This window comes from Vanellus vanellus, assembly GCF_965231255.1.
Source record: "Vanellus vanellus genome assembly, chromosome: 14".
NCBI classification, from domain to species: Eukaryota; Metazoa; Chordata; class Aves; order Charadriiformes; family Charadriidae; genus Vanellus; species Vanellus vanellus.
The window spans coordinates 1,575,581-1,597,205 of record NC_138919.1 but is presented as its reverse complement, the minus strand read 5'-3'; the positions used below and the strand labels follow the sequence as shown (position 1 = coordinate 1,597,205).

General features: G+C 45.6%; 1 protein-coding gene across 1 annotated transcript in view; it reads left to right on the top strand.

Moving 5' to 3' along the window:
- Window positions 1–21,625, top strand: part of SEC14L5 (SEC14 like lipid binding 5) — a gene marked incomplete at its 5' end in the record, with an annotated part of 33,519 nt that extends 11,894 nt beyond the window's left edge. Inside the window, 14 exons of the mRNA XM_082490830.1 lie at window positions 4,659–4,808; window positions 4,918–5,049; window positions 7,008–7,136; window positions 7,821–8,040; window positions 9,901–10,013; window positions 15,065–15,254; window positions 15,589–15,677; window positions 16,234–16,304; window positions 16,963–17,134; window positions 17,817–17,951; window positions 18,359–18,496; window positions 19,306–19,551; window positions 19,935–20,113; window positions 21,062–21,625. Of these exons, the coding sequence (XP_082346956.1) occupies window positions 4,659–4,808; window positions 4,918–5,049; window positions 7,008–7,136; window positions 7,821–8,040; window positions 9,901–10,013; window positions 15,065–15,254; window positions 15,589–15,677; window positions 16,234–16,304; window positions 16,963–17,134; window positions 17,817–17,951; window positions 18,359–18,496; window positions 19,306–19,551; window positions 19,935–20,113; window positions 21,062–21,167 (2,070 nt within the window). The 3' untranslated portion in view covers window positions 21,168–21,625. The remainder of the gene's footprint in view (window positions 1–4,658; window positions 4,809–4,917; window positions 5,050–7,007; window positions 7,137–7,820; window positions 8,041–9,900; window positions 10,014–15,064; window positions 15,255–15,588; window positions 15,678–16,233; window positions 16,305–16,962; window positions 17,135–17,816; window positions 17,952–18,358; window positions 18,497–19,305; window positions 19,552–19,934; window positions 20,114–21,061) is intronic.

The window sequence follows — 21,625 nt, the reverse complement described above, 5'->3', positions numbered from 1 at the left end:
TGTATGTTGGTCACATGTGCAGTCCACTACAAAAAAATGCCACAGCACCACATGATTTTTTGCAACAGTTCTTTTGTAAGAAATCTTGGAAAAAATAGCTTGATTTAGGGAATGACACTGGTGGGCCTGAACCACCAGCTCTTGGGAAATGGTTGGTCTGGCTACAAAGAGAGCACGTTAATCTGAACCTTTAAGAAAATAACTAATGTAAACTGGGTTGTTGAGATGGTTTGCTTGGTAAATCAGGTGTGTGCAGTCCCCTGGCTGGCCTAGACAGCTCCTGCTGCTGTGCCACTGCGTGGGCATTTTGTTCAGTCCAATCTGCCGTGAAGTCGATACTAGAGACTGATCATGACAGAAGAGGAGCCCAAGTTGGGATTCGGCGTGACGTGCTGCCTTGCTTGGGCTGGAGGATTGGCAGGAGGGGCGCAAAGTGTTAGCCGGTTCTGCCTGTTGACGCTAATCCCGGTGGGGTTTAGAAAAAGGGAGGGAGCAGCTTCAAGGAGCCATTTATTTTCTATATATATATTTGATCCAGTTCAAGACTGTGGTGATTGAGGTGATTGTCTTAAAGCAATATTGTGGGTATGCACTTAAGAGAAAGTAGTGGCCCAGTACTGTTGTAATTCCTCCTGGGGAAGGAGGGGCAGAGAAGGGAGAGACAAATCGTAGTTCCTATATACTAGTCAGTGCGGAGTTACTGCAGTGAGGAGGTAGAAGAGCAAATGCAGGCAGATTAGCAGCCGAAGTATTAAAATAAGCTAATATTAAGCACTCTGTGCCTTTCATTTGACTGGGATATTCTGTTGTTCACCTTGCACTCTGCAGAATCATAGAGGAGGAGAAAATAACAACTAGTTCTGGCAATGGCTTGGGGAAAAAAAAAAATATAAAATAGTTCTGTCCTTGATTTCCCTCAGTTTCTCTGTGTGAGCAAAAAGGTACTGTTGTGTATAGATACTGGTTTTGAAAAGAGGGTTCATAGAATCACAGAATGGTTTGGGTTGGAAGGGACATTGAAGATCATCTAGTCCACCCCCCTGCCCTGGGCAGGGACACCTCCCACCAGCCCAGGTTGCTCCAAGCCCCGTCCAACCTGGCCTTGAACACCTCCAGGGATGGGGCAGCCACAGCTTCTCTGGGCAACCTGCGCCAGGGGCTCACCACCCTCGGAGGGAAAAATTTCTTCCTGATATCTAATCTAAATCTCCCCTCTTCCAGTGTGAAGCCATTCCCCCTCATCCCATCACTACATGCCCTGGTAAAAAGCCTCAGCTCTCCTGGAGCCCCTTTAGGTATTGGAAGGCTGCTGTAAGGTCTCCCTGGAGCCTTCTCTTCTCCAGGCTGAATACCCCCAACTCTCTCAGCCTGTCCTTACAGCAGAGGTGTTCCATCCTCCTCAATGCTGGGTGCAAAAGATGGGTTTCTCTCCTGGTAGCTCAGTCCCTTCAGTGGTGAAAGGTCAGGGATGTTACCAGTACAACTATTGTGACTGCAGTGTGGTGCTTCAGCTGTCCTTCATATGATCTCGGGCATCTTCAACTGCTGTATTTTTAGAGTTGTTGTGCACAGAAGATTAGCAAAGGACTTAATGTCAATGTGCGACAGGGATTCTCTCTCAAATATGGAAATGTTCCTCCTTTTTAGATGATGGGTATGGCCTGTCAGCTTAGTTATATCACCAGGGCTGTGTGTAGACATGTGCTTCTCTGCCCTGACCTGTCTTCACTCTCCAGATGCCGTTTAGCTGTCCGAAATAGTGACTGCACTCTGTTGGTAGTTATCCTGGTCTTGGTTTTGCTAGATCTGATGACAGTTCATTAGGAAGCCTGTCTCCAGCTGGGTCAAGTGCATACTTAGTGGAGAAGGAAACAGCTGTGTGCTGAGATCCAGTGGCTTTATCTTCAAATTTGGACGGTATTTGTGCTTTGGTTGTTTGCTGTCAGTGGACAAACAGCTCATGGTTCTCTGCAAACTCCCTCTCAAATGTTCCTGGCACAGCTGCACCCCTGCAAGAGTGGAGGATGAGAAGCTGAGACTGCCACACTTGGGACTTTCTTCCAGTCCAGCTGCTTTGCACCTTTTAAATTGGTGGGAAAACAGGAGTATTTGGGACAAAAAATTCTTGGTCGTCTTAATCTTGATCCTGAGAAATGGGTGATGTTGGCTCAGCCTTGGCTTCCTATGGTTAGTCCTTGGTCGGTGAGTGTGGAGCCCTGGAGCATACGGCGTTACCGCCTGCCCGGGGCGGTGGAGAGCGTGCCCGAGTTCAGGCAGCAAGGGGAACGGTGCTGCATGGCTGAGGACGAGGAGAGCCTGCTACTCCTTGCAGGAACGGCGGTGCGGGATTTTAGGGGTATGTAGGCAAACTTGTGATTTGCTGTCAAGGCTATGGACAATCCCAGTACCGTTCTCACGTGATCGTCTGGCACCCAAGGTGTTGTCTGGCCCCTGGGCTAGCTGCCGTTTTCCAAAGGCACGGGATTAACTGGGACAGCACTCTCAGGGTAGGGTTTTCAGTTACGCATCTTGCAAGTGTGATAAGGGCACGTGGAAGGAGAGGCATGGGACAAACAGTTGATAAATAGTTGGGAAATGTTCTGGCATTCCAGTGGTTTACAAAGGTGTTCACAGCTTTCACTGCCTGACTGCTGAGTCTCTGGTAACTAAGAATGGGTGGCCTGGAGAGACTCTTGCTTGTCCATGCTAGAATAGAAAAGAATAGCCAGGGAGAAGAGGGTAAAAAGTCTTTGACCTCAAGATAGCACAAGGTGGGAGGTCGGGGTCTGGAGGACAGGGAGAGGGCAGGTGGAGGCACAAGAAGTGCCTGAGAAGATTGATGGTGCTGGCATCTGCAGGCACCAGGGAGCAGATAATAAGGGACACCCTCGTTATGCTCTGTGAGCCTTGAGGAAAGTGCAGTATACCAGGAGGAGAGAGCTGGAAGCATCCCACAGCAGTGCCTGACAGCCATCTGTGGATTCCCATCATAACAAATTAAGCGTCTTAAAGCAACGAGGTTGCTTTTGTTGTATGGACCTGGATGGTTGGGCTGGTGTTGGAAACGGTCACTAGCCATGGGTAGTTTTGTATTTATCTAAAACCTTTTAGTTTTACTTGTGATCAGGAGAAAAGAAAAAAAAAAAACAAACCACAGGTAGAGGCCTCACAGATATGGGAAAGTTCTCCAAGAAACGTGGCAAAGCAAGCAGATGATTACTCAGTGACTTGGAGAGGATGATTTAAAGACCTGTGCTCTTTGTTTATGGCAAGATCTCCCCCTGGTAGTCTGCTTGCACTTTCCTCCTGATACTGGAGAATACGATAATCTGAAATAACTTCTGTTCCATTCAGAGGTCTAGGAGCAGGAGATACGGAATGTGTCCTTAAGTGCCTGAGCTATTTTAAGAGTGGGTATTATTCCCAGCACCAGGGTACAAGAATACGTACAGGGGTACCAGCCTTCGAACTGCTGCGCTGACAGAGAATGCAGCCACCTCTGCACGTGCCCGTGGCAGTGTGTGTGTGCTGACAACTGAGCTGATCTTGATCGTTATCGCGTGAATATTTTCTTTTGTGGTAGATGAAGATATAAATACTCGTGAGAGAATTATGCGCTCTGTAAAACGGTTGTGTCTTGCAGAAAGCAAGAAGATGGCAGTGGTTCATAGAGGGTAGCTCATCTGTGGAATGACAGCAAAAAAATTCTTACGACCAAAGTGGTATAGCTTCTCTGTGAGAGCGCAGTGGAAAGCGAGCACGGGCTGTCCTGTCACAGCTGTAGTTGAATCCTGGGCTGCTTGTGCAGCCTGTGCTAGTGTTGCTTCAATTAGATATTTATAATAGCACCCCAGCATGAAGGCTTTTTTCAGAAGTCCGAGGAAACATTCCATCCTGCAAAGATCTTGCAATATAATGAGAGATGGAGAAGTTAGGGAAAGAGCAGTAGCAGTAGTTAACATTTATGCAATTTAACTTTGCTGCAATTGCCATGGAAAGCTGTTTTTTTGCTAGACCTGATAAAGAAGCTTTGGATAAAAGGCTTTTCAGAGGGATGTGGGTTAATTAAAACAAGGAAGATTTCCAGAACCAGGACAGAATTGTTTTAGAAGTGGATAAATCAAGGCAAAGTGAGTAAGTAGCCAATAATTGGTGGTCTTAGCCTTGATAGTCTAGGGCAACTAGAGAACTCTTTGACACATCACATTTTTAAGGCATAGGAGTATTAAATATTTTTAAATAGCTTCTTCATGCAGGCAATATGCCTGACTTGAATTTTATTATCTCTGGGTCAAGTCTTTAGATAGCAGAAATCAGCAGAGCTGTGCTTGCTTTTGCTAGCTAGAGATTGGGTTCCTGATGTTCAGGTTATTAGGAGTCCCTTCCCAGTACAATTTAACAACAAGCTTTTGTTTCTAATTCATGTGTGAAAGAAAAGTTATATTAGGACATGCTTAGCTTGATGACTGACGTGAGCGGATGCCACCTCTGTTCATAACTATTTTGCTTTAACTTCAACCCCTGTGTTGGCTCCCCTTTTCTCAGAGGTGAAGGGCATCTGTTTGTCAGACCCTTGCTGTAAGGGAATGAATTAATTCAGAAGCAGTTAAAAGTTGATCCTAGCCAGAAGCTGAAACTTGCTTTGTTTTCACTTCCAGGCCTACGAGAAGCGCTTTCCTACCTGTCCAGAGATCCCAGTCTTCCTGGGGAGTGAAATCCTGCATGAATCCAGGAGTGAAGACGGAGCTATACATATCATTGAACGGAGCTGCAAGCTGAACGTGGATGCTCCTAGGCTGCTAAAGAAGGCAAGTGGAAGGCAGACTCCTGGGGTTTGTTGGCTGTCTGAGATTAATAAAGTCTCCTAAAGTTACACTTTTTTTTTTTTCCCTCTTTCTATTTCTTCCTCCTCCTCAGATTGCAGGGGTAGAGTATGTCTTCTTCATCCAGAAAAACACGGTGAACTGGAAAGAGCGAACTCTCCGCATTGAAGCCCACAATGAGACTTTTGCCAACCGCGTTGTCGTCCTTGAGACGTGTAGCTACTCAGTAAGCGCCTTGTTTCTACTTGTCTGGGAAGGAAGTGTTGAAAGTCGTGCGCTAACATACAGGATGAAGTTGCTTGAATGAATTTGAATGCTGGACTGGAGCATACTGTGATTACATACTCTTGGACTGGAAAGGCCGTTGGGTCTCAGGGTGCGGGCTTTTTCCAGGGCTTTCGTAGGGCTTGAGAAACTTTTTTGGGTTGTTTGTGATTCTCTGATTGAAGTGTTAGGCCCCAGGATGAGAGCAGAAAGCACGGATGGTGCTTCAGAGGTGCTGGTGTTCCCTGAGCATCTTTTTGGTTGAAATTCAAGTTAATAAAAGCATCTGGAGCTTCGGCATGTATTTAGATCTGGATATTTAGAAGGAAACCCTGGATATTTATTATGATGAGGGCCAGTGGGAAGTCTGGCAATTAATTTTGCCCACAAATAAGTGAAAATTATAGCACACTGTCAAGATCTTCATGCTCTAAATATTTGGAGAAAGGTCTTGAGCCTTATTTGTGGCCTGGGGACATCTCGCTTTGTGGCTGTATGTTCAGCAACAGTGTGCTGTTTCGTGCTGTTAGGGCTCAGTCACCATTAAATAGCTTCATCTGTTTCTGGAAGCAATCAGATATTGCTTTTTTGTTCCCTAAACAAAAGTCCAGATCCTGTTACTTACCTGCCCTTTTGGCAACTGGACAGCAGCTCAGCTTCTTGGGAGTAAGCAAACTGTAAGTAGCTTCTGTTTCAAGCAAGACAAAGAGTTGAGGAGCTATTAACATTTTGGATGGTGAGGGGGTTTCCTGAGCCAGAGATCACTTAGTGGCTACGTGGGGCTTCCTAAAAACTACAGTAAATCAAACTTCCATCATTGTGAAAGGCGCTGACAGATCCGAAACGCTCCCAGGTCAACTCTGGAATCGCTCAGATGTTGTTGCCCTTGCTGATTTTGGCTGTGTTGCCTCCGGCTCGCATCCTTCGGAAGGAAATGTCAGCAGCTGGGCTTTGAGGGAAGCGCTCTTCCTGGAACAGGGTGGGAGCTAGCTGTCTGCATCCTCAAGATGGTTCCCTGCTCTATTTTTACCAGTTCCCTTTTCCCTGCCAGAGTGCACCGGAAACAGGTTTATTCTCATCTTTCCTTTTCTGCAGTGTTCTCTGAAGCAACTTGGAGAAATATGATCCTGCTCTTGCAGTTACTTAACATCTCCCCGGGGGAATTTGTGTCCTTTATAGAGCTCGTATCTTTGTGTGGGGGCTGGAATTTCTTTCTTTCATGTCAGTTTGTGAATAGCAGCACCTACGGAGAAAAGGCAGGGCCTTCTCAGAAAGGGGTTAAGTTTAAAAGAGGGAAAGATTATGTAGGTTTTTACCATACATAGAGTAACCGAGGGGAAATGGCCAGAAAGGAAAGGTGGATATTGAACTGACAGTGGGAAAACTCCCAGCTCTGCCATGTCTCCTGTGTTTTGGGGGGAAAGACTGACATTCAGTGGCTGAGTTTCCTATCCAAAGCTAGAAAAAAACCCTTGTTTTCTGTTCTTCATTTGCTGCAGATGTAGGGGGTTTAATTGCAGGTTCTGAGAGGCCGTCCCTGTCTTTCTGTAAGGAGATCTTGACATGATGGTTTCAAGTGGGCAGGCTCACTACTATTTTAGCGCAACTTCTGCTACGAATATTACCGTTCGGTTGTGCTGAGGCAGAGACGGGGTTTAATCTTGATTTCCTTGTGCGTGTGAAGAATACTGGCTTAACCACAAATGTCCGTGTGTCTAGTTCATGATGTGCTTCTATTATTCTGGGTGAATTAATCTGACTTTTAAACGTGGGTCTGTCGGTGCCTCATAGGAAGCCTCTTCTGGCCACCCACTCTGTAGCTCTGGAGATTAAGTGGCCAGCTTGGTACCAGGGGCAAGGGCCCTGCCGTAATGTAAATAATCTGCTACCGTCCAACCCTGTGTGTATCTTTGGGCTTAGGTTCACCCTGAGAATGAAGAGTGGACTTGCTTTGAACAGTCTGCATCTCTTGACATCAAGTCATTTTTTGGCTTTGAAAGCACGGTGGAAAAGATTGCCATGAAGCAGTACACTTCAAACATCAAGCGGGTAAGATGGGCTTCCCTTTGTGCTGTAACAGCAAAAAACGCCTTCTCTCAGCGTGCCTCTATTTTGTTCTCTGTAAAATAGACCCGTTATAGTTTTATATCCTTGCATACGTCTCTGAAATCCCTCAGTAGAGCAAATGAAGAAAAAGGCAGTGTGCAACGAGCAAAAAAACCAATCTGTTCACTGGAATGTGTCTGCGCAGGGGAGGGAGCAGGCTGTACCGGAGGAGGATCGCAGTGGATGTTGTGGGTGCCAGGCTCCTCAGACACTGAGGACACTGTTCTCGTGCAGAAAGAGAAAGTTCTGGGTAAAAATCGGCACCCTGTCTCTCCAGTAGCTTGGGCAGAGGCACTTCTTTTCTGTGGCCTTTTCTTCTGGGCTGCAGAGGAACAGGGCAGCCAATTGATGGTTTGGGAGCAGGAGAACAGGATAAAAGTGTTATAAAGGTACTTGCATCCATAGTGTTGGAATTTGCCTGGCCAATGTTATAATTCACTGTTGGTATGGTGCTTTCATAATGAAATTTTACCAACAGGGTCATGCAGATGGAAGGAGACAACTATTTAGCTTTTTTTTTTTTTTCTCTAACGGTATTAGTCATCTGTCCTGAGGAAAACTCTGTTGCACCTTGCTGGTTCTGGGGAGGTGGGATTGTTTTTTCCTAATGAGAGCTTTCCCCTTCAGGGCAAGGAAGTGATTGAACACTATCTGAAGGAATTGATCTCCCAAGGGATCACTTTCATCCCCCGATGGACGCCTCCCCCAGTGTGCGGACAGAAGGATGAGCAAACCCCGGCTGTAGGACACGATGCTGATGACGTACCGCTTGAGTCTGGGGCTCGTGGAACTACCAAAGAGCAAACTGGCAGCTCCTGCCCTCCAGCAGAGGCTGTCAGCCCTGACGGTATGCGATGTCCAGGCAGCAGCAGCTGCTGGCAATCTAAATGCCTTGAGTAGCACTGACTAATGAGTTTATTTTTATTTTTTTGGCATGAGGTTTTTCTTCTGGATTGTGGGTGGGGAGGGGGGAAAGTTATTTTCTTTCTTCAAGACAAGAAAAACACAAACACGAACAATGGAACTTCCCCCCCGCCCCCCCCCAGAACAGAAAAGCCAAGAAAAACTGTGCAGGCAGTATGTTTTTGTTTGAGCTTAGAAAAAAAAAAAAACTTTGGTTTTGATCAGACCTTTAAGGTATTTTGTACTTTAAACTGGAGAAACTTAGAGGTATCTTGAGTATGCTGTAACTGATTTGTAATTAAATACTGGAGTTGTATTGTATTCAGTTGTATAACTGAATTATAATTAAATACTGGAGCTGTTTGAAAATTAATTTTCTTGGGGATTAGTTTGGATGTTTTTTTGCCCCAGTGTCAAGCCAAGACAAACTTGCAGAATGTTGCCTAGTGCGTGTCTCGCTCAAAATGCCTGAATTGGACTTTGTTTCTCTGTGTTGATCTGATGATGTCTTCTAGATTAAATAAAATTCTTTTATGACAGAAATAGGAGGGGCATTTTAGTTTAGAGCTGTGATATTAGAAATAGGAGTTGTCATTCCTCAGAAGGAAAAGACAGCACTTGTTTTGCTGAGTGTAACTAGGGAAAAAGCTTGGAATTTGGAATTATCAATGGTTCTGGTCTCACAAGACTTTCTCTGGTAGCTTCTCTGTATTGGAGTCCATCTGGAAAAAGGATCAAAATCCACAGAGGAGCTGACTAAGAAATGTTCTTGTGCTTTGAGATTAAAGTTAATCTAAGAGTGGCAGATCCCATCTAGCAGAAGAGGAGAGTAGCTCCTATTTCTCTGCTTATATTAATGTTTAGGAAGTGAGTAGCTTCCCTGGGATTGTTCCCCATCTTGCTAGCTCTGTGGATTTGGTGGGCGCGTAGCACTTACGGAATATAACTTCTGTATTATCAGTCAGCAGCAGCATATCCTGTGGGTGTCCAGGCCTGATTCTGTAGTTAATGGTATCTGCTGAAAAAAGTTCCTGCCTGATGAAGAGCTACCGTAGAGGTGGTCCTCCTCCCAGCCCTCCTCCTCATGTGCCTGCATGCCTCCAGCACAGCTACTGGCCTGTGCTGTTCCCCTTTTGGTACCACGTTCTCCTTGCTCGTATCTGCACATACAAGCCTCAGATGGCACGTCTGCTTCTCTCTCCAAATGCTGGCAGATGCTAACCCCTTGTCCTTTGTCTTCTGATCTGGAGGGACCTTGAGCTGCTGGTATGCACAGGACTTCTCATGCCAAAAATCTCCCTTGCTGTCAGAAAAAGTAGTGTTATTCTCCCTTTCCCTCTGGTGTCCAAAAGCAGAATAACATTTCGGTTTTCAGCTACCTGATTTCTAGCCTCTTGTCGTTGGAATTGTGTGCAAGATCTTTAGCACATCAGGGGATTTAAGTGCCCAGATCTTGGAGTGGTTAATGACATGAGTCCTAGAGCTCCTGTTTGGTGTTAGTTTTTTGTTGTTTGGTGGTTGTTTTGTTGTTTGTTTTTTTTTTTTTTAAGCTTGTATGGGGCAGTTCAGGGTTGAATGAAACATTAGTGTTCTATCTTTGATACTTCACATGCTCTCTGTGTCCTCGTGCCCTAATCACCATGACAATATCACTCACTCACCTCCCCAAGCTAAAATAAGGGCTTCTGCCCTCTTTCAGTGTAAATCATAAGTAACCTGATGTGAAGAAGTAACTGCACATCTCTTTTCTGGCTATGCCAAGTCTCCTCTGAATTCTTCTGTTTTTCCTTTTTTTTTCCTCCAGCTGACAAATTGGACGCCGATTACATTGAGCGATATCTGGGCCAGCTGACTCCAATGCAAGAGAGTTGCTTGATCCGCCTTCGCCAGTGGCTTCAAGAAACGCACAAAGGCAAGGTGGGTAGGTGAGGCAGAGCACTGCCCTTGGCAAGCCTCAACGCAACTGTTCTCATAGCTTGTGTGCCTTCAACCCCCTGGTAAAACTCAGGGTCATGGACAATATGTTGAGACTCGACTGTTTTGGCAAGGTTAGGTAAAAGGCTGGGCATGGAGGTCTGTGCGACCTTCCAGCAGGATCCAGCAGTATCGCAGACTGTGCCTGCATCGCCCAGTTCGGTCCTGTTGATATCGCAAAGGCCGCTCTGCGGTTCCCGAGCCCAGTGCGTTGTCTGAGTACTTAGAGCAGGCGTTGACTGGGGCTTGGTGGCCCAGACTGGCTTGTCTGGATGGGTTGTGTTTCCCAGGACCCGCAGGATGGGGTGGGAGAAATGGTTAGCATTACTGGTGGTGCGTCCCCTGTCCCCGAGCAGATACTGCTCAGCAAAGGGGCGCTTGGTAGCACCCAGCTCTCGGCTGCTACATGCCAGCAGTGTGCTGTGTGTGTTACATCGGACAGGTTGTGTAAGCTTGTTTAGCCGAGGGATGAATTCTTTTGAGGAGAATTCATTCTGTTCTTGGTTTAATCTCCTTTATCAAAATGTACCAGTTCAAAACCATGCAGGATTTGGAGAAGTAGAGACAGTCTCACCTTATGGTGTGAGGTGCGTTGTGTAAGACTCCAAAATAGAGGAGATGAGGGCACTAGACTGGGGCAAAGTACAGCTGGAGTTGGTCAGCTTGTATAGGCGGAATCATTTTTCCCTAAAATGGAGCACGGGTGCTGTGGGCTGGATGTGTCTCTGCTTTGCTGTAGTGTTCAGCAGCAGCTTGGGCTGCTCCTGGTTGAAGGGGAGTCTCTATATCAGGCCAAGAAGGTAAGTGGTACGTGGTTGAGAAAATAAAGACCCAGGGCAGCTGGAATTCCTCTAGAGGGATCTAACTCCAGATTTCCTGATGGAGAGAGATTGAGTGGGAGGGAAGGATGAAGGATAGCAACAAAGTAATTGGGTGGGCTGAATAGATAAAGAGTGCTTAGGAAGAGGGGAAAACAGGAGAAAGATGCCAGTCATCTCCCTTGAAAACAGAGTATGGTTAGATAAGGTTTCAATAGAAATAGCTTCCTGGCTTAGCAGCTGACTGCTCCATCAGTCATACAGAATGGGTTAGGAGGTACTCTGCATTCGTGGGCTTTAGAATATTTTAATTTTTTTTTTTCTTTTAACTGGATTTTCCAAAAGCAGCTACTGTTTGCAAGGAGCTCTGCCAGTACTTTTTGTGTGCCTTGCTGTATCTCTCTCAGAGCCGAGAGACAGCACGTCTCGTCTGCAGATAAGGAGTTTCAACATGATTTTTAAAACCCTGTTTTTTCTTGGAAAAAACGAATGTGTATCACCCACGTAGAAATAAAATGTAGCAAAGTTTTAGTGCTATAGTTCTGTTGTTACTGAACTCGTGAAGAAGTCCCCCTCTGCGTGAGTGTGCATGTGGGTTCTGTTGGTCCCTATGAATGTGGATGGAAAAACAGTTACCAGAAAATCAGAGGCTGAAGAGAATCAGAGGAAGAACAGTGTGTGTGTTTGGGGTAGTGTGTGTGTTTGGGGTAGTGTGTGTGTTTGGGGTAGTGTGTGTGTTTGGGGTAGTGTGTGTGTTTGGGGTAGTGTGTGTGTTTGGGGTAGTGTGTGTGTTTGGGGTAGTGTGTGTGTTTGGGGTAGTGTGTGTGTTTGGGGTAGTGTGTGTGTTTGGGGTAGTGTGTGTGTTTGGGGTAGTGTGTGTGTTTGGGGTAGTGTGTGTGTTTGGGGTAGTGTGTGTGTTTGGGGTAGTGTGTGTGTTTGGGGTAGTGTGTGTGTTTGTCTCCCAGCAGCTGACAAACCCCAGAGACTAACAACACTGTTGAATCCACAAGAGCTGATAAATTCAGAACACCAAACATCTGCCAAATCTGTCCAAGGCCATGTAGCATGAACGGGTTGTATAACTTGCACTGTGTCCAAAAATGCGGTGGCTGCTAGATGCAGGTGGGGAGTACAGGAATATAGATACACCCGATGGAACAAAGGAGCCCTTGAAGGACTGTCTGAACGTGTACCTGCAAGCTGCTGTCATGTCACTCTGATGCTCTGCCTCTGAGTAAACAGCTGGGGGTGGTCTCCCAACTAACCAGGTGACTGGGAGTATGTGAGAGTGAACTGCGTGGATGATTGCCTGCTAATAACAACAGATTAACTTATAAAACTTGCTCTATTAAATGTTGCTTGTGATCCCTATCTCCCCTGATTCGACCTCCCATCAGATGAAAGGGGCTTGACAAAAAGCAGACACAGAATGAAACTGGCAGGCATCAATTCCCAGGTATAGTTGTGCTCTGGTATATAGGACATGAAGGTTTTCAGGTCTACAGTGATCTGTCCGGTAAAACGGTGTGGACTTCTGTGTGGTAGGAGATATCTCAGCTATTGGGTATCCAGCTGAAAACGAGCCCTAGATGAGAGTAAGACAGTGAGACTTTATCCATGTGTGATCTGCAAGGCGCTCGGTTTCAGACAGAAGAAGCAAATTCTAAACGTTTGCCTGTTTTGTTCCATGGGGTTTGGGTTTTTCTTTGCACCACCACCCCCCACCTCCCCCAGTCAGAGGCTGGGGAATGGAAGGTGGAGAAGGTAGAAGTGACAGCACATGGGAAAAAGTGAAACAACTGCCTTTTGGGACAGGTTCTTGGAACTATGCGAGTGTGCACAAGCCCTTGTGCTTCCTGGCAAGGTGGAGCTGAGTGAGCGCCCTCAACGGCAGCTGGGAGCTGCCTTGGACACTTCGTGGAGGCTTTGTGAGCTCTGTTCCCTATGTGGTCTTGAACGAGTAGGGAGGATGGTGCTGGCTTTGAAACTCCATCCTAAATCCCCTTACTACTCACCTGTTTGCTTCTCTTGATTGCCTGTCAGAATAACACAAACTTGGGAACTTGTCCTACATGACTTGAGTTGTCTCTGGAGAGGCTGTTACCTCGCTGTGACAAACTGTTCTTTTAATTTGGAGCAGGCATGTCCTTAACCCTTTGTCAAAAAAATTTTTGTAGATCTCCTGTTTCTTGGAAACTGTCCCTTCTTATTTTTGTCCTCCTCATCCGATTTCACTCTCCATTCGCTGTTCCTTCCAAAACAGACATTATTGTTTCTAATCAGATTTATCATTGCTTTAAAAAAACCTTCAAATTGTGTTAAAATTGCAGATACTTAAAGCCAGTGATCAATGGCTTCACACCATGTAGAACAGTACATGTAGTTTCACTAATAAATAGAAGATTAAAATTTTATTTTATTACATACAGCAATTACTGCTTTGGTTGGACAAAGATTAGAGACTAATTCCGCTATGGAATAAGTCCCCTCAGTCTCCTGCCTTTGGTCCAAACAGAAGCGCCGGCTTTGCCTCTTACCTGAAGCTACGTACAGTATAGGGCTGAAACATGAAAAGTGACAAAACCTTCGAACAGCCATCCCCTCTCCCAGGAGATCCAGGGGCTGTTGTCGATGTTTGTGTGTTTTGTTTGTTGTCTGGTGACCAACGGCTTCTGCTGAGCAGCAGAAATGGAAATGTAAATCATCTGATGAAAATCCTGCAGAAAATTTTGGTGGCATTCTTCTAAATACATCTGAGATCCCATTTGGGAAGGCTGCCCTCTTCTATGATGTACAAACGTAGTATTTGCAACGTGTTACAATGTGCTGAACAGCGTTAATCTCCCGTCTCCTCTTCAGGTGCTTCTAGGCTTGGCTTTGGGCTGCCTGAACTCTTTCTTTATGTGGAATCAATTCTTAATATCTCTTGGAGCTTCATACCAGCTTGTGAAACCGAGATTGCTCCCAGCCTGACACTGCTGGCGGCTTTGCTTTTTCCCCTGCTTTCTGTTTTCATGAGCATGTCAGGGAACAAACAAAAGAGCTTTGAGTCCTGAACATGTGCTCTTTTTGTCTTACAGCAGGGCTCAGATTGCTTGCGTTGTGCTGAGCACAGTACAGATACTCTAGAGGAAACTCTCCCCGCTCGACAGAACTTGAATTTTTAATGGAAACTTGATGTAGTGAATGAGGTCGAATGCTTTTGGGGGAGCTGGGGTGAAGGGACTGGGAAAGCAACAGCATATGCAGCTGTAATCCAGTTATTTTGGCAACTACCAGACTGCTAGTCAAATTTGGCACTTCTGTGGAATCTCTCAGGGTTATGGTTGATTCCCGCTCTTTAGTATTACTGGCAATTTTTCCTTTGATTTTCAGTTAAAGGGAACAGGAGATTTGGAAGGAGGTTGGAATAAGCCATTGTACAGACTTGGTTTGGGAAGGCTTTTGTGCCCGTGGTGCTAGAATTACTGATAGGACGTGTTGGGATGAGTGATAGAGAGAGGATATACTCTAGTTTTGGTTGACTTGTTTGTTTTGGCAAGATGTGATGGGGCAGGGAAGCCTGGGGAAGAACTCAAAAGCTTTCCTGTTCAAACTCCACCAGGGAAGCATGGTCAACAGCAAAGCAGAAGGGTCTGCACAAGAGCTGAAATTGGTGCTAGTGGGTCACCATTCAAAGACTGTACAGTTGTGACCCCCTTCCAAACCGTGAGTGCTCAACTTGGTTGACCTATGGATGCTTTCCATACTTTGATAATTTGCCCTAAGTGGGGTAAGCCTGCAGCTCTGTTACTTTCATCCAGCTTTTTGTTTGTCCTTGGGGCCAGCTAGCTGAGGGAGGTTTTAGCCAGCCCGGAGTTTGTTGGGGCTTTTAGCGATTGGATCAGTGAAAGGCTTCTCACAGGCTGTACCCATGCAATACTCAAATCTCCAGCCCACGTCTCTCAAAGGGGCATGAATTGGTCACTTCTTTCGTGCTTCTAGCACCATCTGCTGCATTCAGATGGATTAGTTAATGAAGGAGGGAGAAGGAATGTAGGTTTAATATTTGCTGTCTTCATTTTAAGAGATTAAAAACTGGTGCATGCTCTGCAGGCTTCTCTGCAGGCTTTATGGAACAGTGGTACGGGTAACGTACTAGTGCTGATCCTTGGACTTGCTTTTCTTTTCTCTCAGATCCCCAAAGACGAACATATCCTTCGATTTCTGCGGGCTCGCGACTTCAACATTGACAAAGCTCGAGAAATGCTCTGTCAGTCGCTGTCTTGGCGAAAGCAGTACCAGGTGGATTACATCCTACAGTCGTGGAGGCCTCCAGCCCTCTTAGATGAATACTACACTGGAGGATGGCATTACCAAGACAAAGGTTAGAAGCTGTCCCTTTATGTTGATACTACAGCCCAGTTTGTGTTATAGGACCTCATAAGTAACCCGGGATTTTTGGAGACAGTTGTATTGATGCTTTAAAAGTTAACAAAACAGTTCAGCACCTGCAAATAGGCACTCTGTTCTGCTGTTGTTTTATTTTCTCTGTACAGATCAGGCAGACTAGAGCAAAGCAGCGTCTTCTTTGATAAGATGGCCTTTGGATATGATTTTTATCCTTTTCCAATATTTAATGTGGCTTTTATAAAAGGTACCAGAATGATAGCCTGGGAGACTAACTTACTTGCCTCTTTAAAACCTTATTTGTTTTGAAGACGGACGACCACTCTACATCCTTCGTCTCGGCCAGATGGACACAAAAGGTTTGGTGAAAGCTCTGGGAGAGGAATCACTGCTGCGACATGTAAGTTGTAATTTCATTTCTCACCTGAGGAAATCTGTTTCCCTTGGGGTGTTTAGGAGTTTTGTTATAGTGCAAGGAATCTACCTGCCTGACACAAATAATTCCTGTGTTTCGGGGCTGGCAACTCAAAGTTGACCTAGTGACTTTGGCACAGCACAGCTGCTCTGTCTTCCTGCGGAGACAGAAGTGAAGCTTTTGTAATGGTGTGAATGGGCCAGAAAGATGATTTCTGATAATCTGTAGTTTAGCTGTAAGGTTTCCACGGCCCTCTCGTGCAGCTCAACTAATAAGATTTGATATTGAAACTCTTATATTTCATCCTAGATTTTCATTATCTGTACCTTGTATAGTCAGTGCAACTTTTCAGTAGAGAAGACTTTTTTTTTTTTTTTTATTTGTTCTTTTTAGGTAGACTCTTATTCTGTTTGGCACACTGCAAGTTTGCAAACTGGTATACTTCTGGGTTCTGTATTTTTTTTGAAATAAGATCTCTGGGCTATTCTGGTTTCTCAGTCATGCTCAGGCTAATCCCAGTTTGCGCTGTCTTTGATTTCAGGTCCTATCGATTAACGAGGAAGGACAAAAGAGATGTGAGGAAAATACCAACGTCTTTGGTCGCCCCATCACGTTAGTATAGTTAGTTTTCTTGTATCCGTATGGAGTTTGACATGGTGAGAAGAATGCTTCTGTGAAGGTTTTAGATGATGTCCTTAGGGTTAAACTGCAGACAGCAGTGTGTCTCTGGTACGGGCTGTTCCTGTGCTTGGGGTACCATACATAGTGGACTTAAATGGAGATTAATTCTACAGCTTTATATCAAAGGCAGTATTGCTCCTTCCTTACATCTTTTTATATCCCATTTCAGTTGAATTTAATCTTGCTGTCTTGGTAATTTTTAATCCAGATCCTTGAAATTATTTTTTTTTTTTTTTTTTTTTTTATTTACAGGAAACTGTCTGCCAGATTCCACTTTCATTTAAAATGCATTTTTGAATTATTTTTAGCAATAGGCCTACGTGCCTCCTCCCTTTTCTACATTGACAACTGACAGCATATGTTCTTGCCTTCAGGGCTGGGTGTCTGTTTTATCTGAAAGCTCAACTGGATTCAGGCTGTCTCCTGCCTGAGTGGAGATCTACTTTTTATTGGAACTGCTGGTCTCCCGCATTGGCTTCACTGGATCTTGTACAGGCTGTGGTGTTACTGAAATACTTTGCGGATTGTAAACTGAGCAGCTGCTGTGCAAGGAAGTTCTGACGGGTCTTTTTCTGCGTGTTTATTTTAGATCCTGGACGTGTCTGGTGGACTTGGAAGGGCTAAATATGCGGCATCTCTGGCGGCCTGGAGTTAAGGCCCTGCTTCGGATAATTGAGGTTGTAGAGGACAACTACCCTGAAACTCTGGGGAGACTGCTGATAGTGCGAGCGCCCAGGGTTTTTCCTGTGCTCTGGACTCTGGTGGGTGAACTATGGACTGTGGGATCATAAGCACTTGTGTGTGGCCAAATAGCTAAATCATTCAGTCAGTTCTGCTTATTTGAAGAGTTAGGGAGGAAAAAGCTCCCAGGTGAGTTGTGGCTGAACTCCTGAAGAGGTCACAGTGTTGCTACAGAGCGAGCTGTAGCGTGCCTGTAGCTCGTTTGATTGTAGTGGCTCTTATACACCAGGGCAGGACAGGATGTTGGACCTAAACTTCAGATCCTCATGCAGCGGTGGTAGCCCGGACTTGGTGGGTTTTCATATTGATGGGAAAAGACAAATATTTTTTATTTTTTTTATCTCGTGCTGAAGCGAAGAGTAATAAATGTGGTTCTGCTTGGTCTCTTCAGCAGGCACGCTGACTGTTCTGGCAATGTAAGAACATGCTTGTTAAATTTCTTGTGAGGTTTATATGTGGTGCAGTGATTGCAAACTTATTTTAAATGAAGTAGAAAATGTTGTGAGACGACAATATGGTACTCTTTCCATTTGTTGCCCATTTCTTTGGGGAAGTGCTTCAGAGTTGTGAAGCTCTGCACTACTGCTGGTCAGTGTTCCTGCTGGTGAGGCCTTCTGGTCTAGTGCCACATAAGATGATACAAACATTGCCTCTAACTTCACTCGGTGACAGCGATGTCTTCTTGTCCACTCTTTATTTCAGGTCAGTCCCTTTATCAATGAGAACACAAGGCAGAAATTCCTCATTTACAGCGGGAATAACTACCAGGGTCCAGGAGGGCTGATAGACTACGTGGACAAAGAAGTGATCCCAGACTTCCTGGGAGGAGACTGCATGGTGAGTTTTCCTTCACGTTGTGCAGGTGGAACCTGCAATATGCAAGCTCCCTCAGTTCCCTCCTCCTCAGCACCCTGGCCTTCTGCTCCCTTTTGAAAGATGGTTAAACCTCTGTTCTGGCTGGCGTACTGCTGCTCTGAGCACAGCACAGTTAATTCGCGCGCAGGAGACTTCACCCTGCAGTGGCGATGCTGCCCTGGAGAAGGGGGTTAGAGGTCAGCTCTCTAAATGGACCTTAGATAAATTGTCATAGTTCAAGTAAACGTAGACTCACTGTGAAATCTTATGCCAGCTGAGGGTGTTGTCCTCTGTGTCTGACAGCAGGCAAGTGTTTGTGGTACAGGTGACTTGATACTTTACCACTAGATGAGTGTGAACCCTCATATTTGTTTGTCTGACTCTTCCAGTGTACTGTCCCAGAAGGTGGGCTTGTTCCCAAGTCACTTTATCAAACAGAAGAAGAATCAGAGAACTCGGATCACATCCGGTTATGGACAGAAACTATCTATCACTCTGCGAGTGTCCTCAAAGGAGCTCCACATGAGGTACAAACCAGAACTTTATAAGGCTGAAGGAGGCACTGAACTGGTATTGGTGATGTGTTCCTTTTTTTAAGGCTGACTAGGACAACAAAGGGCTCCTAAAGCATGAGCACGAGAGGGTTCGGCAGCAGCGTGCCTTTCTTGGGAAGGCCAATGCTAGCTAGAAGTGTGGAAACAAAGAACTGCAATTTGAGAAACAGCGTCTCTTGTCTGTACTCTGGGCTGATCTTCTGGACCACCTTCTTGGGGAAATAAAGTTTCCTCAGTTTCCCTTCTGATAGTAGCACCACTTCTATTTCAGTGGCATAGCTGGGGCAGTAATGGTGGTGATACAACAAGGTGTGTACTGGGAACATCCTGATGGAGGTCATCAGAAATGAGAATGTCCAAAAACGGGAGCGCTTGAATGTCAAAACAGTCTGCTAGCTTCACTGCTGATGGGAAGCTCTGGTGTGGCCTGCTTAGACTCCTGAAAAAGCAGCAGTGCCTTGTGGAGTTCATAACCACTCGGAAAGTGCCCTTTGCTGTGTCCCGAATGCTTTGCTTCAGTTCTTCTGAGGTTTTCCTAGAACTACCAAATTGTTTACAAGCAGCTCTGCTAGAGGGGAGAGATGGGGTAAAAATGACCGAGCGGATCTATTGGGGCAGAATTGTGGCGATGGAAGTCAGTCTAGATCCTCCTTCAGAATCAAGACCGATAGCTGAACTGAAGGATTATAGAGAAAAGCAGGTTTGCGGGGTGGGGAGGAAGATGCTGGCTGCCATCTGAAGACCTGACTCTTCGCAATGTGTTTGTTCTGTTCCCTTCTTAGATAGTTGTGGAGATTTTGGAAGGGGAATCCGTCATCACCTGGGACTTTGACATCCTGAAGGGAGATGTGGTGTTCAGCCTCTTTCACTCCAAACGAGCTCCTGAAACAAGTCATAAAGAAGCCACATTACCAAGTACCTCTGCTGCTGGGGACAATATGCAGCTGATTGATAAGACGTGGGTCCTTGGGGTGGATTACAGCCGTGTGGAATCTCCACTGGTTTGCCGGGAAGGAGAGAGCATCCAGGTCAGATGCGTTTGGCTCCTGGCATGGATCTTGCAGTCCTAAAAAACTCCAGAATGAGCTGGTGATGGGGAGGGGAAGGAACTGATGGTGTGGGAAATTACATATTGCTTGGAAATAGTTGTGGTCATCATTCTCTGGATTCCATGTGAAAGTGGCTGCCGTCGCAGCAGAATTTAGACTGAGCCATTGGAAAGAGATTCCATAATACATGATGATAAACTAATTGAAAAGAACCATATTTTATTTTATTTTTTTTGTTAACAGCATTTCAGGGTGTGTGGCTCCCCAAAGTAGTCAGCTCAGTAGTTTCTTTTGACTTTGCCCAATCATTCATCTATTTAAGATGCATGGTAGTCAATTGATGGCACTTCATTCTCTTCCAGGGATCTCATGTGACTCGCTGGCCTGGCTTTTACATTCTCCAGTGGAAAATGCACGGCCCTCTGCCCTGTTCTGGCACTAGCCTCCCTCGGGTGGACGATGTCCTTGCCTCTCTGCAAGTCTCCAGTCACAAGTGCAAGTTGATCTACTACTATGAGGTGCTTGCATCTAAGGACTTCAGGTAGGAGACTGACGGGGAGATTGACATGCAGTAGAGAAGCAAGATAAGAGGATTGCATGCGAGTTAAACATCCAGATTCCAATGAGCTCCACAAAGTGTGTTTTTTGTTGATAATGAGTAAGATGGACACAACCTCGGTGGCATTTTGTGCAAAGAATCTCCTTTAGTGCTGTAGGTAATAAGGGACCCCTCGGCTGTGTATCCACCAGCAGAATTCGTGTTTCAGTTCTTGCTTACAGCAGCCTGAGGCGGGGGAGGTTTTCAACCGAGTTGGCTTTTTATCTTAGTTGGGAACATTTTGAGAAGTGACTTTTGGAGTAACTTAAATACCCGCCGGGCTATTTCATACATATTTGGTTTGGCACTCGAGAAGGATCTCAGTCATGAGAGTGCTTTCTGAATAGGTGAATACATCAACCTCAGCAGGATTTGTCTCGCCTCCTTTGATGCTAAAAGTACTTTTCACATTACCCAGTAATTTAGTTCTCCTGGAGAACAGGCAGTCATGGCTATGGTGAAGGAGGACCATGGCTAGACGTGCTGAAGCTGGGGCTCTCGTGCTTAGCAGGCTGGAGCTCTCGGGTTAGCAGTGGCAGCTGCCTTCACCGAGCTCTGCTGCGTTTGGAGTGCTCTTTGGTTTTCCTTGCTGCTCAGGGGCAGTGAATCCAGCCCCACAGAGGCTCCAGCTGCGTCCCGCTCCCAGAATAGCTGCAAGAGATAAGGTACAATACCTGGAACTAAGGAAAAAAAAAGATGTCTATGACAAATTAATTTTTCATCAGGACACAAAGGAACCCTGAGATTCTCAGAAACAAAGTTAGAAGTGGTGGGACAAAAAGTAAAATACTTCTGCAAGCGTTAGAGAGTGTAAGTTGATCTGTCAGATGTATTAGTTATCCATATTATAGCTGCCTTCCTAAAAAATATTTCTGTTCTGTCCCAACCCAGGGGATCCATGTCGAGCCTGGAATCTTGCAACAGCGGCTTTTCCCAGCTGAGTGGAGCCACGACATCTTCCAGCCAGTCCCACAGCAGCTCCCATCTTTCTAGATAGCAGGGCCAAGGCTAGGCTGGCAAGGAAAGATCGCTCGGGGCTTCCTGGCCGCCCCAGAGCTGCTCTCTGCACCCAACCAAAGAGCCTACAGGGGCTGAGCCTTGAGGCGGTCCTTCGTGTGACCACAGGTAGCAGCCATTTGGACACAGAGAGACTTCTGGGAGCTATTTTAAACAAACAAAAAACCTTAGACTTCGGATGGCAGATTTAGAGGTTTTTATATCAGATGCCTACTTCTCAGTAGCTTTTTTTCATGAAATGTGATTTTTTTGGATGAATGTCAGTTTGCATGAAGCTGTGTATTACTCAACTTTAAAGGGCTCTTTCCAATCAGTCCTTTTCCTACGTGTGGTAGAGGAGACTGATGTTGCCTTATCTGTTTGGTCTGTAGGACTAGATTATCCCTGTGTAGCAAAACTACTGTAGTTTTGGGGGTGCCCAGGGTACCAATTACACAT